This window comes from Cololabis saira, chromosome 21, assembly GCF_033807715.1.
Source record: "Cololabis saira isolate AMF1-May2022 chromosome 21, fColSai1.1, whole genome shotgun sequence".
Taxonomy (NCBI): domain Eukaryota; kingdom Metazoa; phylum Chordata; class Actinopteri; order Beloniformes; family Belonidae; genus Cololabis; species Cololabis saira.
Genome location: NC_084607.1, coordinates 8003639 through 8019754, shown reverse-complemented (window position 1 = coordinate 8019754; position 16116 = coordinate 8003639). Strand labels below are relative to the sequence as shown.

Genomic DNA, 16116 nt, shown 5'->3' with positions numbered 1-16116 from the left:
GAATGTGGTTTTACTGCTATTTCAACATTTAGAGTCATCACCAGAAAAATAACACCAGAAAAATAACTTATTTGACAATTTTTACCCGTTTCAAGTAAATTTTCACTTGAAATAAGTAGGAAAATCTGCCAGTGGGACAAGATTTATCTTCTTATTACAAGCAAAAAAATCTGGTTCCACTTCCAAGTGAAAATCTACTTGAAACAGGTGAAAATTGTTTTTTCCAGTGATGAGTCTTGTTTTAAGTGTAATGAGATTTTTTTTACTAAAATTAGACATTTTAACTAGAAACAAGACAAATATTCTTGTTAAGATTGTGAGTTTTTGCAGTGATCCATTTTACTTATCCTGTGAAGAACAGAGTCATATTGATAAGTTCAGAAAACTGTTTTTTATTGTTGTGTTTTGATGTATTTGATGTAAGCCCAGTGGATATTTAAAGCTTACAGAAGGCTGCATTTAACTGCTGCTATGTCATTCCTGCAGTATTTCTGCAGGTGTTTTGGTCACTGCTATTATTTGTAATATATTATATTATTTGTAATCAGCACAAATGATCTGTCCCCATATGATAAAATCCACCATCCCCCCTGATTTTTTTCTTACAACTCGAGTACTGGATACAGGCCTTAACGCTTGCATCCTCAACCCCCAGATCTTTGACTAGTAGTCGGTTTTATGCTTTTTCTTTTCTTTTCTTTTGGATCCAGTTTCATCCGCTGCAGATTTTACCACATGCGAACCTAAACGTACACGCTGGATGCTCATTTTCCCATGAGATATTGTAGGCGTGTTGTTGTCTTTAGTCTGCTTCTGTAAACACTTCGGTATGTTTTTCCATAGCTGTGTTTTTTCTCAAAGAAGTCCTGCAAACTTAAGGAGTGTGTTATTTTTGTGTGTAATTTGTCACGATGATTTAAACTCAGATATGGACCCGTTTATACTGCAGGAGATGGCTATCAGTGATCCCATATATGACCGATGTAAAACAGCTACTGAATGTTTCTTTAAAACGAGTTTCCTGACTGTTTACTACGACGGAGTATTAGGGCCAAACTAAGACAAAAAAAATAATAATAAAGTTGTAGAATTACCAGAATAAAGTCGTAATATATAATATAATATATAAATATAACTTCACAAGATATTCCTCATTTTAACACAGGGAGAAGATGCTCTTCCTGTTAGAGTTCTCATAAATTACCACTTTATTCTCGTAATATTACGACTTTATTCTCATCAATTACCACTTTATTCTTGTAATATTACGACTTTATTCTCGTAATGTTACGACTTTATTCTCGTAATATTACGACTTTATTCTCTTAATGTTACGACTTTATTCTCGTAATATTACGACTTTATTCTATTACGACTTTATTCTCGTAATATTACGACTTTATTCTCTTAATGTTACGACTTTATTCTCGTAATATTACGACTTTATTCTATTACGACTTTATTCTCGTAATGTTACGACTTTATTCCCGTAATGTTACGACTTTATTCTCGTAATATTACAACTTTATTCCCGTAATGTTACGACTTTATTCTCGTAATATTACGACTTCATTCTATTACGACTTTATTTTCGCAACATTATGACTTTATTCACTTAATTTTACGACTATATTCTCATTATATTATGACTTTATTCTCGTAATTTACATTTTTTTTTTGTCTTAGTTTGGCCCTAATACTCCGTAGTTTACTGACTGCTTGCAGAAATTAATATGAACATAATTTGCTTAATGACGACTGTGGAATAAGAACTTGATGGTAGTTTTGTTTTTAAAGTAAGTTATATATGGTGCATACTTTGTCCCCTCCTCAGGCGTTGTCCTGGGAGTTTTGTTCGGGATGCTCCTGCGATACATGGCGGTGACAGACAGCAATGTCCTCACCATGGTTTCCTTTCCTGGAGACATCCTCATGAGGATGCTGAAGATGCTCATCCTGCCTCTAATCATCTCCAGCCTTATTACAGGTGAGCCAGATGTATTCAAATAGCTTTCTATGGTATATTATGTTGTTTATCTCATGACAGATGGTTGACCTGCGAAAGCCTTCGTTAGAAAGGCCTGTTTAAGAGCAGTTTCCTCTGTATGTGTCTCCTACTCAGTACTCTAAATAAAAACGGTCAAAATCATCCTCCCAGTAAAACTGCCATCCCCCCTTTCCATCCCTTATGTCATTTCATCAATGAATGTGGTTTTACTGCTATTTCAACATTTAGAGTCATCACCAGAAAAATAACACCAGAAAAATATCTTGTTTGACCATTTTCCCCTGTTTCAAGTAAATTTTCACTTGAAATAAGTAGGAAAATCTACCAGTGGGACAATATTTATCTTCTTATTACAAGCAAAACAATCTTCCACTGGCAGATTTTTCTACTTATTTCAATTTAAAATCTACTTGAAACAGGTGAAAATTGTTGTTTTTTCCAGTGATGAGTCTTGTTTTAAGTGAAATGAGATTTTTTTACTAAAATGAGACATTTTAACTAGAAATAAGACAGATATTCTTGTTAAGATTTTGGGTTTTTAGCAGTGATCCATTTTACTTATCCTGTGAAGGACAGAGTCATATTGATAAGTTCAGAAAACTGTTTTTTATTGTTGTGTTTTGATGTATTTGATGTAAGCCCAGTGGATATTTAAAGCTTACAGAAGGCTGCATTTAACTGCTGCTATGTCATTCCTGCAGTATTTCTGCAGGTGTTTTGGTCACTGCTATTATTCATAATATATTATATTATTTGTAATCAGCACAAATTATCTGTCCCGATATGATAAAATCCACTATCCCCCCTGATTTTCTTTTACAACTCGAGTACTGCTCCTACTTTCCACCACTGATTCGCCTTTTTATAGCCGGGATCTGTTCACCCCAAAAAGAGAAGTGAATGTGACCACAGAGTCAGATAGTTTCTGTCTATAAACAACAAGTGCAACTCAAAAAGGCAAATAAAGTATTGAACTTGTTTTACACAAGCCATAAAAGCTTTTTAACATTTTGATGAATCGGGTGGAAAGATTTGGCTTCATAGATATTTCTTAGAAAAATGAAGTAACAGATACACAATAAACCGATAAAAACTATGCACATCCAAATTGATTCATCTCCTTCTAAACAATCAATTTCAGTTATAGACACTCAGGAGACCAAAATTGTATTTCTTTCTTTTTATACCAACGGTGCGGTATGTTATTGCACGGCTATTCCTCCTGTTATTATTCTTCTCTGATACAAATACATTATTCTTTTGTTGTCTTGATTCAACTTTGATATTCTAGGTTTCTAACAGATGCAAAACAAAGTGCTTGTGGACACCACTGGATAGGCGTGCAACCCGTCAGAGAAACGGAGCACACAGGCAGAGCAGCAACCAGACCAGGGGTCGGCAACCCAAAATGTTGAAAGAGCCATATTGGACCAAAAACACAAAAAACAAATATGTCTGGAGCCGCAAAAAATGAAAAGTCTTGTATAAGCCTTAGAATGAAGGCAACACATGCTGCATGTTTCTATATTAGTTAGAACTGGGGGAAGATTTTTTTTTCGAAAAAAGTCGAAAATGTCGAGATTAATGTTGAAGTACAATCTTGAGAAAAAAGTCGAAATGTCGAGAAAAAAGTCAAAATTTCGTAAAAAAAGCCGAAATGTCGAGAAAAAAGTCAAAATTTCGTAAAAAAAAGCCGAAATGTCGAGAAAAAAGTCAAAATGTTAAGAAAAAAGTCGAAATGTCGAGAAAAAAGTCAAAACTTCGAGAAAAAAGTCGAAATGTCAAGATTAATGTTGAAGTACAATCTGCAGAAAAAAGTCGAAATGTCGAGAAAAAAGTCGAAATGTTGAGAAAAAAGTTGAAATGTTGAGGAAAAAAGTGATAATTTCATGAAAAAAGTCGAAATGTTGAGAAAAAAGTCAAAATGTCGAGAAAAAAGTCAAAATTTTGAGAAAAAAGTCGAAATGTCGTAATTAAAAAGGAAAGGAAAAAAGAAGAAAAAAAGAAAAAAAAGAAGAAAAAAAGGAAAAAAAGAAAATCAAAAAGAAGAAAAAAAGGAATAAAAAGGTCAAACATTTTTGAAAAAGCTCCAGGGAGCCGGTAGGGCGGCGCTAAAGAGCCGCATGCGGCTCTAGAGCCGCGGGTTGCCGACCCCTGAACCAGACTAACATTCATAATAGCATGTGGTGGAGCAGGAACAACTGCCAATAACTGGCGTCAGCTTTTCTGTAAAAACCTGTGGATCCAAGTTGTACTGAGCAATTCTCTGCCATCTTGTTTGTTTTTGAATTATCATTCTTGGATGATCCAGTATGAACACAAAGTCCATCCCCGGCCCATCTGCACTGCTGGGAATGAACTGGTTCAGACCAGGATGTGGTTCAGATCAGTTACAAAAAACCACAATGATTAGACTGCTCAAACTTGGATTAAATTATCTCTTGGGTGGTAAACTGTAGATTAAAAAAAATGTATTTTGGTTCGTGAAACTATTTGTGATAAAATGCTCTGAAAAGAGCTTCATTTATTATGCACTTCAAGAAAAAAGTTGAAATGTCGAGAAAAAAGTCGAAGTGTCGAGAAACGTAAACATTTTGAGAAAAAAGTCAAAATGTTGAGAAAAAAATCAAAATTTCGAGAAAAGTAAAAATGGCGAGATTAAAAAAGAAAAAAGGAAGAAAAAAAAAAGAAAAAAAAGAGAAAAAAAGAAGAAAAAAAAGAAAAAAAGAAAAAAAAGAAGAAAAAAAGGTCGAACATTTTTGAATTAGCTCCAAGGAGCCACTAGGCTATTGAGATCTCCAACAGCCTCTCATGACAGGAAAAGGAAAGGTTTAATAAACGTTGCCCATGAGAATGAATCTGGGATGAAATGATTCTCACATTTGTGGCACAAACATTTTCCGAGCGACGTGAATGTTTCCAGAAATAACTGGGCCCTCCTCCTCCAGGGCTCGCTGGTCTTGACGCCCGCTCCAGCGGCAGGATGGGGAGCAGAGCCATGGTGTACTACATGTCGACCACGGTGATCGCTGCCATCCTGGGGGTCATCCTGGTGCTGGGGATTCACCCAGGGAACCCTAAGCTGAGGGGCGGCACCTCAACCTCAGTACCGAAGAACCAGGAGGTCAGCAGTCTGGACGCCTTCCTGGACCTGCTCAGAAACCTGTTCCCTGAGAACCTGGTGCAGGCCTGCATCCAACAGGTACCGCCACATCTGGGTCACATCCAACACTTTCTTTAGTCATCTTGCTTTCTGCTTAGATTCAAGTCAGACTGTAATTTAAAGGGGAGCTATTATGGCATCTAATACCTATTTTAAACAGGCCTTGAATGTCTTAAAAACAAGCTTTTGATTGTTTTTGCTAAATAAATTAGAAATTCAGCTTCTGATCCATGTCTTTATCTTCCCAGTCTCTAACCTCATTATCTATGCAGGATTCTGAGTGGGCGGGGCTATGATAATGAGGCTCTGTGCTGATTGGCTGCCTGAATGACGCGATACACCGCTACGCAGGGCAGGTTCTAGAAAATGATGACTAGGCTGCATCTCAGATCAGAGGGGGTGCACATGCCTGGCATGTTATTCAACACTAAATTATGCATTTTCCCATAATTTCAAGTGGAATGATACTAGCAAAACAAGAATATTTAAAGTGTATTTCAAATGCTTTATTGCAGCAATATTGCTGCAGAACAAAGAAAATGCTACATTTAGTCTGGGCTACCTCACCCATCAGACAATCTAGCAACAGAAAATAAAACATTGAAAAATAAATAACAAAAATAAATATAACCATAAATATAAACTTGCTTGCGTGGTTGTGCTTGAACCACTTCCGAATATCCATCGTTACTTTGTGTTAACGGAGCAGCAGAGAGCAGTGTCTTGCTGGTGCAGGAAACTGCTGGAAGCAGATCAGTGACGGACACTGGCTGATTTATGGTTCCGCGTTGCACCAACGCAGAGCTTACGGCGTAGGATACGCGGGGACGCGACCGTACGGTGCGCGTCGCCGCGTACCCTACGCCGTCGATTTAACGCGGAACCATAAATCAAGCTTAACGCGCGTGCATTTGTCAGTTTTCTTTTCGTCTTTTCAACTGAGCATGCAAACACATAAACTGAGGGTGCAATGCTTATGCACCCTCGTAGAACCGGGCCTGCCAGTACGAAAAAATGGCGGAAGCTCCGGCCGGCGGAGTTAGTTGTGGGCGTGGTTTCACGTATCGGAGGCCGACCTATGTAAATCGCTCCCGTCGTTACGTAACGACAGGAGCCGAATCTTATTGGCTCGTAGATCCACATCACACTGGACGGCTCATGCGGGCGGCTGTACAGACACTGCAGAATTTGGTTGCTTTCCTCCTTCTCTGAGTTTGCAGGCTGAGGGGAGACCACTTTATAAATGTTAAAGCAAGAAAAAACTTGATTTTCATAATAGGTCCCCTTTAAGAAATAAACATAATGCAGGAAACAGTGATGTAGTTAAGAAGTTACGTCATTTTCTTGCAACTTTCAGATAACCTGAGCGCCTGTAACGGTTTGGTTCCCATTGTTCTTTCTAACTTATGCAAAATGCAACCCCCCCCCCCCTTTATACACTTCATTTAGCCTAGTGTTTTATTTTGAAATGCATTTTCCCATGTGCATTCCAGTTGTGTTTCCCACGTGTGCGTCCTCCACGCTTGCATGCTTTTAATTGATCGCTCCATTAGTTGATTAGCCCTCCCTGTAAATATACATGTTTGTCCAGACATGGGTACTCCTGTTTTGATCAAATGTTTAAACTAATCTTTTTTATTTCATGCTGACCGCCTCCTTGCTCAGCCGCCCTTGAATTAAACTGAGTTTTTTGTCGTTGTTTGTTTTTTTGGTCCGTCTTGTGTCCTGAAATGAAGAGGACAAGAGTCTCCCTCTGTTTTCTGTTTAGCCGAGTACAGATGCACGTAACTCGGGGATCGGCTTAGCTTTTCCTACCTAGAGGCTCCATCGATCTTGGTAACACTAACATGAAAGAAAATAAGATTTAGAGCTCAAAGATTTGTAATGGAGGATCACAGGAAGAGTATAAAAAGAAAAATGGTTAATGGTCACAGATCTAAGTCTTCGTAATGACTTCCAAATGTCCCTTCAGGTCAGATTTAGTGTTGTGATTTTACTTACTTGAAGTCATTAGTATGTCTCTGTTTTTGGTTTAAATGACAGTGCAAGTTAATGTAGCAACAACAGACATTTGTTCGCAACAGGGAACTAAGCTTCTGTGTCTCCTCAACTTTATATGCAGAAGATTAGTTAATATACGTCGGTTTGGTACTAAACATTCCTTAACATTAAGCTTAGTCTCAATCATTGCTGTTCTGTTGGGGTTTTTCTGTTTTGTTTTTTTAACGTGTGTGTGTGTGTGTGTTCACTTAACTGGTACAACATCAGTGTTTTTACTACTGTACACTTGAACTGCTCCATCTGTATTTACTTCAGCCAGTCGTCTTCTGTTGAACAGACAGACCCGTCTCTTCTTTCCTTCCACTGTGGTGGTCCATCCGTCTTCTTTTTCTCTCTGCATCTCTGTTTCATTGATTCTTTTGTTTATACCCATTAGGAATTGAGCTAAGATAAAAAGGCCTGTCTGTTTCAGCAGGAAGGAGTTATCCTTCCCCTCTCAAACACTTTGTCTCTTTTCTTTCTCTTTGTTGTCTTTTACTGTATGTGAGAATCTCTTGTTCTTCGTTTCGTCAGTTATTTAAACACATATCTGAGTTTATAATGCCATCTGCTAAGTAGGGATGGGCGGTATGGACTAAAAAATGTATCACGATCATTTCTGGCATTTATCCCGATAACGATAAAAATGATGATAAAAAAATACCAATTCAACTCCACCTTTTTAACTATAAATCTATCACCACATTCAGTCTTTGGAGCCAAATCACTGCTCTTTCTTTCTTTCTTTCTTTCTTTCTTTCTTTCTTTCTTTCTTTCTTTCTTTCTTTCTTTCTTTCTTTCTTTCTTTCTTTCTTTCTTTCTTTCTTTCTTTCTTTCTTTCTTTCTTTCTTTCTTTCAGGCTCATATCTTTCTTTCTTTCTTTCTTTCTTTCTTTCTTTCTTTCTTTCAGGCTCATTTCTTTCTTTCTTTCTTTCTTTCTTGCTTTCTTTCAGGCTCATTTCTTTCTTTCTTTCTTTCTTTCAGGCTCATTTCTTTTTTTCTTTCTTTCTTTCTTTCTTTCTTTCTTTCTTTCAGGCTCCTTTCTTTCTTTCTTTCTTTCTTTCTTTCTTTCTTTAAGGCTCATTTCTTTCTTTCTTTCTTTCTTTCTTTCTTTCTTTCTTTCTTTCTTTCTTTCTTTCTTTCTTTCTTTCAGGCTCATTTCTTTCTTTCTTTCTTTCTTTCTTTCTTTAAGGCTCATTTCTTTCTTTCTTTCTTTCTTTCTTTCTTTCTTTCTTTCTTTCTTTCAGGCTCATTTCTATCTTTCTTTCTTTCTTTCTTTCTTTCAGGCTCATATCTTTCTTTCTTTCTTTCTTTCTTTCTTTCCGGCTCATTTCCTTCCTTCCTTCCTTCCTTCCTTCCTTCCTTCCTTCCTTCCTTCCTTCCTTCCTTCCTTCCTTCCTTCCTTCCTTCCTTCCTTCCTTCCTTCCTTCCTTCCTTCCTTCCTTCCTTCCTTCCTTCCTTCCTTCCTTCACGTATGTTGTGCATGGATTTAACACAGAACCATAAATCAGCTTTACACAAAAACGTCATCAAAGGGAATTTATCGTTTTTACCGCGAGATACAAATTCTTACCGTGGGGAATTTTTTTGACGGTATATCGTGAACGGTAAAGTATCGCCCATTCCTACTGCTAAGTAATTTTACATTTTACACAATGTGCAGTTAGAGTTGCAAAATCAGAGCTCAGATTGTTCTATCAAGGCGGCACCAGTCCCAGCGCCGGTCTGAATGTTGCTCTGTGCTCTTCTGTTCAGGTTCAGACGGTGTTGAAAAAGGTGCCGGTTACTCTACCCAACCAAACCGAGCCCATATTAGTGAGCAAGAAAAAGCTGGAATACAAATGGGGCATGAATGTCCTCGGTGAGTTAATGCAGCAGTTTATAAGTGCAACATGTCATCCAGTACTGGAGTTGAGGGGGGATGAGGGGGGATGGCATCCCCCCTGAAATAAAAACGGTCAAAATCATCCCCCCTGTGAAACTGCCATCCCCCCTTTCCATCTCTTATGTCATTTCATCAATGAATGTGGTTTTACTCCTATTTCAACATTTAGAGTCATCACCAGAAAAATAACTTATTTGACAATTTTCACCTGTTTCAAGTAAATTTTCACTTGAAATAAGTAGGAAAATCTGTCAGTGGGACAAGATTCTTATTACAAAAAATCTTGTTCCACTGGCAAATTTTTCTACTTATTTCAAGTTAATATTTACTTGAAACAGGTAAAAATACTTGTTTTTGCCAGTGATGAGTCTTGTTTTAAGTGTAATGAGATTTTTTTTACCAAAATGAGACATTTTAACTAGAAATAAGACAAATATTCTTGTTAAGATTTTGAGTTTTTGCAGTGATCCATTTTACTTATCCTGTGAAGGACAGAGTCATATTGATGAAGTTCAGAAAACTGTTTTTTATTGTTGTGTTTTGATGTATTTGATGTAAGCCCAGTGGATATTTAAAGCTTACAGAAGGCTGCATTTAACTGCTGCTATGTCATTCCTGCAGTATTTCTGCAGGTGTTTTGGTCACTGCTATTATTTGTTATATATTATATTATTTGTAATCAGCACAAATTATCTGTCCCCCTATGATAAATCACCATCCCCCCTGATTTCTTTTTTACAACTCGAGTACTGCTAGCATCTATTCACCTCTCTCTCTTTTTGTCTGTTTGTTTGTTTGTTTGCACTAAACTCTTTGACTCCGTTGCATGTCGGGGTTCCTGCTGACTCGGTGCTTTGTGTCTTTGTCAAGGCTTGATTGGCTTCTTCATCACCTTTGGATCTGCATGGGCAGGATGGGTGAGCGGGGAAGGGTCATGTGCGACTTCTTCAACATCCTCAATGAAATTATCATGACGATGGTTTCCTTGATTATGTGGTCAGTGTCTCGTATTCTCCGTGTGCATTTGTGTGTCTCTGTCTTTGCAAGCATGCATACCATGTGTGTCTGTCTTCGCTCTTCTCGGCCAACGGCCGCAGCGCTCTGACATTTCGGAGATGCCACACGCAAAGGTCAGCGACAGTGATGGACGAGAAGCAGCCTGCGTGCACGGGACAGATTGTGGGAATGGGCTATTACGTCGGACAGGGAACACTGAAAGGGACAGGAGGGGAGACAGTTTGCTCGTGAAGGACGTGGACAGATGGAAAGAGCAAGGGTTTCCCTGGGACATGCTGGAGTCTGTGGTATGCCGGGGAATAGCAGAAGCCGGGGCCTGGAACAATGTTGTGGATTCCCTGGGGATCCGGGGTGGAAGATCTCCAAATTGTAATGGATCCACCGGTGGCAGAGGAGCCCGTTGGCAGAAGGGATGATGTGTGTGAGAGAATGCCTTTTAAACTGCAGGACATTATTTATTTATTTATTTCAGATCCCCATTAGTTGCTGCCTCAGCAGCAACTAATCTTCCTGGGGTCCAACAGTACAAATATACATTTCTATAAAACTTTTACAGTACAATATAAAATGTTAGTTAAACAGAATATAACAAAGTAGATAACAAGTACAAAGAACAACAACTAAAAAGAAAAACAAGACAAAAAAAAATAAAGATAATAATAAGCAGAAAACAATGAAAAAAAGAAAATGAATTTTCCTAAATGAAAAAACGAAATGAAAAAAACAAAAAAAACAAAAACAAATAACAACCAAAAACAGATAGATTAAAGATAAATCCAAGTACAACTAAAGATAAATAAGTGCATACTAAATAAGGCAAATACAAAAACAAAAACAAAAAAACTTATTTCAAAAGAAGACAATTTTAAAATAGTAAATAGTGAAAATAACCGGAAACGTCACAAAACTTCAGCAAAATAAAATACTAAAAATTGAAATTAAATGCAGAACAAGAAAATATTTTTATTTATATAACACATGCTGAGGATACGCAGGACTCTTGTTGACCGTGCAGGGAAAGACGGTTAAGTGGTGCTAAATGCAGGAACAGGAAGGGGGGAGCGGTATAGGCCAGTGTCTCCCAACCTGGGGTCCGGGCCCCCCCTGGGGGGGCGCCAGAGTTCTCTGGGGGGGCGCAAAACTTTGTCTGCTTTGAGGATATGCAGTTGTAAAAATTATATTTACACATGTTAAATAAATAAAAAATCATAATAACACACCTAATGGAATACAGTAATCCAAGTCTGTATGAATCCACTTAGAAATATATTTTGGTCATTTTAAAATACTAAAGGCCAAATCCACAAAAGTATTGCGCGGCTTTTGCGGCCACTAAACCGGTGCAAATGAGACAAAAAGAGAGCGTCTAATTCACAAAGCACCCGCAAAGGGCGAATTGCACCACAAACTGCGCTGCCAAGCAAATAGTGTCATGGTGCGCCTGTGCCATTTGCATGCATGTAAATTAGGTAATATTCATACATTCGGCGCAAAATTGCCCCCTTTCTATGCAAATAAGCCTCATTGCAAAAACCGTCTAATTCACAAAGGCCAGCGCTATTTGCCACACGCAAAAATAGTGGAGCAAATACCGTCTTTTCGAAGCGTGTATTAACTGCGCGCAAACTCCTCACTCCCCGTCTGTCTCTGTTTCTCTCTCTCTTCAATATCATTCAAGCCTGTGTGATACTGAATGATATTAAGGGTGAAATCTACAGTCAGACATGACTGTAGACAGTCAGATCAAGTGGGGTTGTGGACTTATCTCGGATTTAAAAATAAAAATAACAGGACGGAGCTCAGGATTCATCCATACAGTAATGGGCTGCTTTATTACAAACAATTCCACCATATAAACATATCAATCTAGAATGTGTGTGTTTAACAGCTGACCTGTAGGTGTGTGTAGCAAAACAAAGAATATGAATTACCGTCAGATCCTGATCTGATCCCGATCCGGTGTTAATGAAGTTACTGGTGCTGGGCCTTGTGCGTAAATGCGCACAGCCTCTTAACATTTGACATTTCATTAGCTTATGTCATACATGCGAAATACTAGAGAAGTACAAATACGTGAAAGTTGAGGCTGTTGTGCTCTCTGCAGTTTTCATTATGGACCAATCTGTGTGCTGAAATATGGAGAATACTGGGAACAGCTCCGCTCACTTACTCAGACAAGGGAAAATTGCACTCAGCTGCAAAACTTTATGGCCGTGTTTGCGCCGGCATATCATTAGAGCAAACTCTTTTGTGAATAGGACCTTAAAGCGGGGCAAATTGCGGGCGCTAATGCAGCGCAATTCACAGCGCTATTTGCGGGCGCAATCTATTCTTTGTGGATTTACCAGGATAAAAACTTAAAAACGTATTATTATATCATTATTCAACATTTAATCATACTACTACAGGTTGTTAAAGGAAAAATGTTAAAAAAATGTTGCTCTCATATTAAAAGAAACATTTTTCAGAAATATTTTTATGTCCTTGCAATTATTTTTTGTGCATATTTTATACATTGGTGACACAAAAGGAAGGTGAGAAAAACAAAGTACAGGGTAAACCAAAGAGAAATGTATAAAAAAAAACATAATTAATGTTCATTTTTTCAATTAAAGGTTTGTAACGAATAACTTTACTCTTTTGCTGCTAGTACGTACGGGTCGGGGGGCCCGGCCGGTCTTAGACACAAATAGGGGGGGCTCCAAGGAAAAAAGGTTGGGAACCACTGGTCTAGGCAGTTGGACGAGCAACAGCGGGATGCTCGTCCCACAGCTATCTATCCTAGGACATGTGCAGCTGAACACCAAAGGAATTGTGTCCGGTTTGCATCACTTACTCAATATAAACAAATTACTCAGGGGCATATGGAGCTAACCAAACACAGAGTCCAGTGTATACAGAAACATCATACTAGGAGCACATCCATCAAATCACATGCACTGCATACTCCACCAAACAACTGTCAGCCCCGGGTTCGGCCCAGCTCACACAGCTGATCCGTTAGAGCCAGCCGCTAGTGTGACGGGACCTGCAGAGAGGTGGCGCTTGCAGGGAAACGTTCCTGTAGTTCAGCATAGAGAGGTCTGTATTCATGAATGGGAACAACTGCCGCTGCAAAGCTGCAGATTCAAGAATGTGTCACTCGCTCTGGGGGAGAAAAACGGCCCATAGAAAGTGACCGAAGATTAATGAGGTGCTGTTGCAAAATGTTGGCCTGACATCTCGCTGTCACGTCAAACTGTGTGCAGGTACTCCCCTGTCGGCATCGCCTCTCTCCTTCCTTCCTTCCTTCCTTCCTTCCTTCCTTCCTTCCTTCCTTCCTTCCTTCCTTCCTTCCTTCCTTCCTTCCTTCCTTCCTTCCTTCCTTCCTTCCTTCCTTCCTTCCTTCCTTCCTTCCTTCCTTCCTTCCTTCCTTCATTCCTTCTTTACTCCCTTCTTTCCTTCCTTCTTTTTCTCTTCTTTCCTTCCATCTTTCTTTTCTCCCTTCTTTTTCCCTTCTTTCCTTCCTCCCCTCCTTAATTCTTTTTTCCCTTCCTCCCTTCTTTCCTTCCTTCCTTCTTTTCTCCATTCCTTCCATCTTTTCTCCCTTCCTTCTTTCCTTCCTCCCTTCTTTCCTTCTTTTCTCCCTTCCTTCCTTCCTTCTTTTTTCCCTTCCTTCCTTCCTTCCTTCTTTTTTCCCTTCCTTCCTTCCTTCCTTCTTTTTTCCCTTCCTTCCTTCTTTCCTTCCTTCCTTCTTTCCTCCCTTCCTTCTTTCCTTCCTTCCTTCTTTTCTCCCTTCCTTTCTTCTTTCCTCCCTTCTTTCCTTCCTTCCTTTTTTCCTCCCTTCCTTCCTTCTTTTTTCCCTTCCTTCCTTCTTTCCTCCCTTCTTTCCTTCCTTCCTTCTTTTCTCCCTTCCTTTCTTCTTTCCTCCCTTCTTTCCTTCCTTCCTTCTTTCCTCCCTTCCTTCCTTCTTTTCTTCCTTCCTTGTTTCCTCCCTTCTTCCATTCCTCCTTCCTTGACCTGAAGACAGCACAAGGCCCATTGAAACGGCCCATTGAAAGTGACCGAACATTAATGAGGTGCTGTTGCAAAATGTTGGCCTGACATCTCGCTGTCATGTCAAACTGTGTGCAGGTACTCCCCTGTCGGCATCGCCTCTCTGATCGCGGGGAAGATCGCAGCCATTGGAGACCTGGAAGTGGTTGCCCGGCAGCTGGGCATGTACATGGTGACCGTCATCGTGGGTCTGATGATCCACGGCGGCTTGATCCTGCCCGCTATCTTCTTTGGTATCACCAGAAAAAGCCCCTTTACGTTCTACTCCGGGATCTTCCAGGCTTGGATCACAGCTCTGGGCACCGCCAGCAGGTACGGCCGCCTGCGTGAACCCGGGTTTATGTGCAGAGGTGTCAAGTAACGAAGTACAAATACTTTGTTACCTTACTTAAGTAGAAATTTTGGTTATCTATACTTCACTGGAGTAATTATTTTTCAGACGACTTTTTACTTTTACTCCTTACATTTTCACGCAATTATCTGTACTTTTTACTCCTTACATTTTAAAAACAGCCAATTTCATTTCGGCCTTTAAAAACAAAACTATCCAGTTAAATTGCTCCATCCGGATAGAGTGAATTTGGTTGTGGTTGTTTCAGATGTTCTTGTCCAGTTTTGTTCTTATATCCGTTCCCTCAGATTCCTGCAACTAAACTTGGATGTACATTCCAATAAAGGTTAGGATAAATGATAACATGCCTCTGAAGTTTGACTTTTTGCACCATTACAATACTTATAGGCAACTAGTCATCATATCTCCTGCTCTCTGAAACACATTAATGCTCAATAGTACGCATATATGGTTCTTTAATATATTTGCATTATACTAAGATGCATTCATTTTCAATGGCTTTTGTGCTTAATGTCTTTTTTCCCCCTTACATTACTTTTACTTTATACTTTAAGTAGTTTTGAAACCAGTACTTTTATACTTTTACTTGAGTAAAAAACTTGAGTTGATACTTCAACTTCTACAGGAGTATTTTTAAACTCTAGTATCTATACTTCTACCTGAGTAATGAATGTGAATACTTTTGACACCTCTGTTTATGTGCGAGTTCTCCATTTGGCCTCGTGTTACCACCACACTTGTCACGTTTGACAACATCTGTTCCCTGTACTGCATGTTCTGTAACTCTCTGTCAGCTATTTGGGTTAAATCGGAAAGGCCTGATTGGAAAGTTGAGTCCATGTGCAGCTACAGTGACAAACCAGGACAGCAGAACCAAATGTTGGAGTGAAAGCTATCACACGGACGTCCACGTCAGACAGATCCCATATTTGAAATGTCTAAGCCTTTTGGATTAGTCCACACGAGCCAAACTGGCCCTCCTGCCCGCCGCCCGGCCTTGGATTCGCTTGAAACCAACTGTCAATTTGGCACATCATTGAGGCTTTAGCAAAAATGGATAATCCTATCAACATTTCCTCTAATTATATTATGACCTGAGCTTAATAGGGCCAGGAATCGAATTCCCTTAATTCACCTATTGGAGGATTGAAACAGTGGCCTCTACCAGCTGTTAGGAGGAAGCTGAGAGCCAACTCAAATTTCTGCTGCCTTTTTATTTATCCGTGTGGCCCTTTTACCCCTTCACCTTCTCACCACCTCTGCACTCGCGCCTCCCGCCACCTGTCTGCCTATTTTATATCCTCAAATGGAGCCTTTCTGTGGCTGGTTTCTGGGTATCTTCTTTCTGTTTTTCAGCGCCGGGACGCTGCCAGTTACCTTCCGCTGTCTGGAAGAGAATCTGAAGATCGACAAGCGCGTGACTCGCTTCGTGCTGCCCATAGGCGCCACCATCAACATGGACGGCACCGCCCTGTACGAGGCGGTGGCGGCCATCTTCATCGCCCAGATGAACGACATCTCCCTGGACGGTGGGCAGATCATCACCGTCAGGTAGGGTTGCCACCTTTCAGAAATAGAAATAAAGGACGCCCCAATTTCAGCAGCGCACGAGCCAA

The 16116-nt window shown here is 39.6% G+C and overlaps 1 protein-coding gene across 1 annotated transcript in view; it reads left to right on the top strand.

The window, feature by feature from the left end:
• The window catches only part of slc1a9 (solute carrier family 1 member 9), a 48495-nt gene that overhangs the window by 14303 nt on the left and 18076 nt on the right, over positions 1-16116 (top strand). Inside the window, 7 exon segments of the mRNA XM_061711442.1 lie at positions 1835-1987; positions 4957-5210; positions 8967-9072; positions 9967-9993; positions 9996-10092; positions 14227-14460; positions 15857-16051. Coding sequence (XP_061567426.1) covers positions 1835-1987; positions 4957-5210; positions 8967-9072; positions 9967-9993; positions 9996-10092; positions 14227-14460; positions 15857-16051 — 1066 coding nt within the window.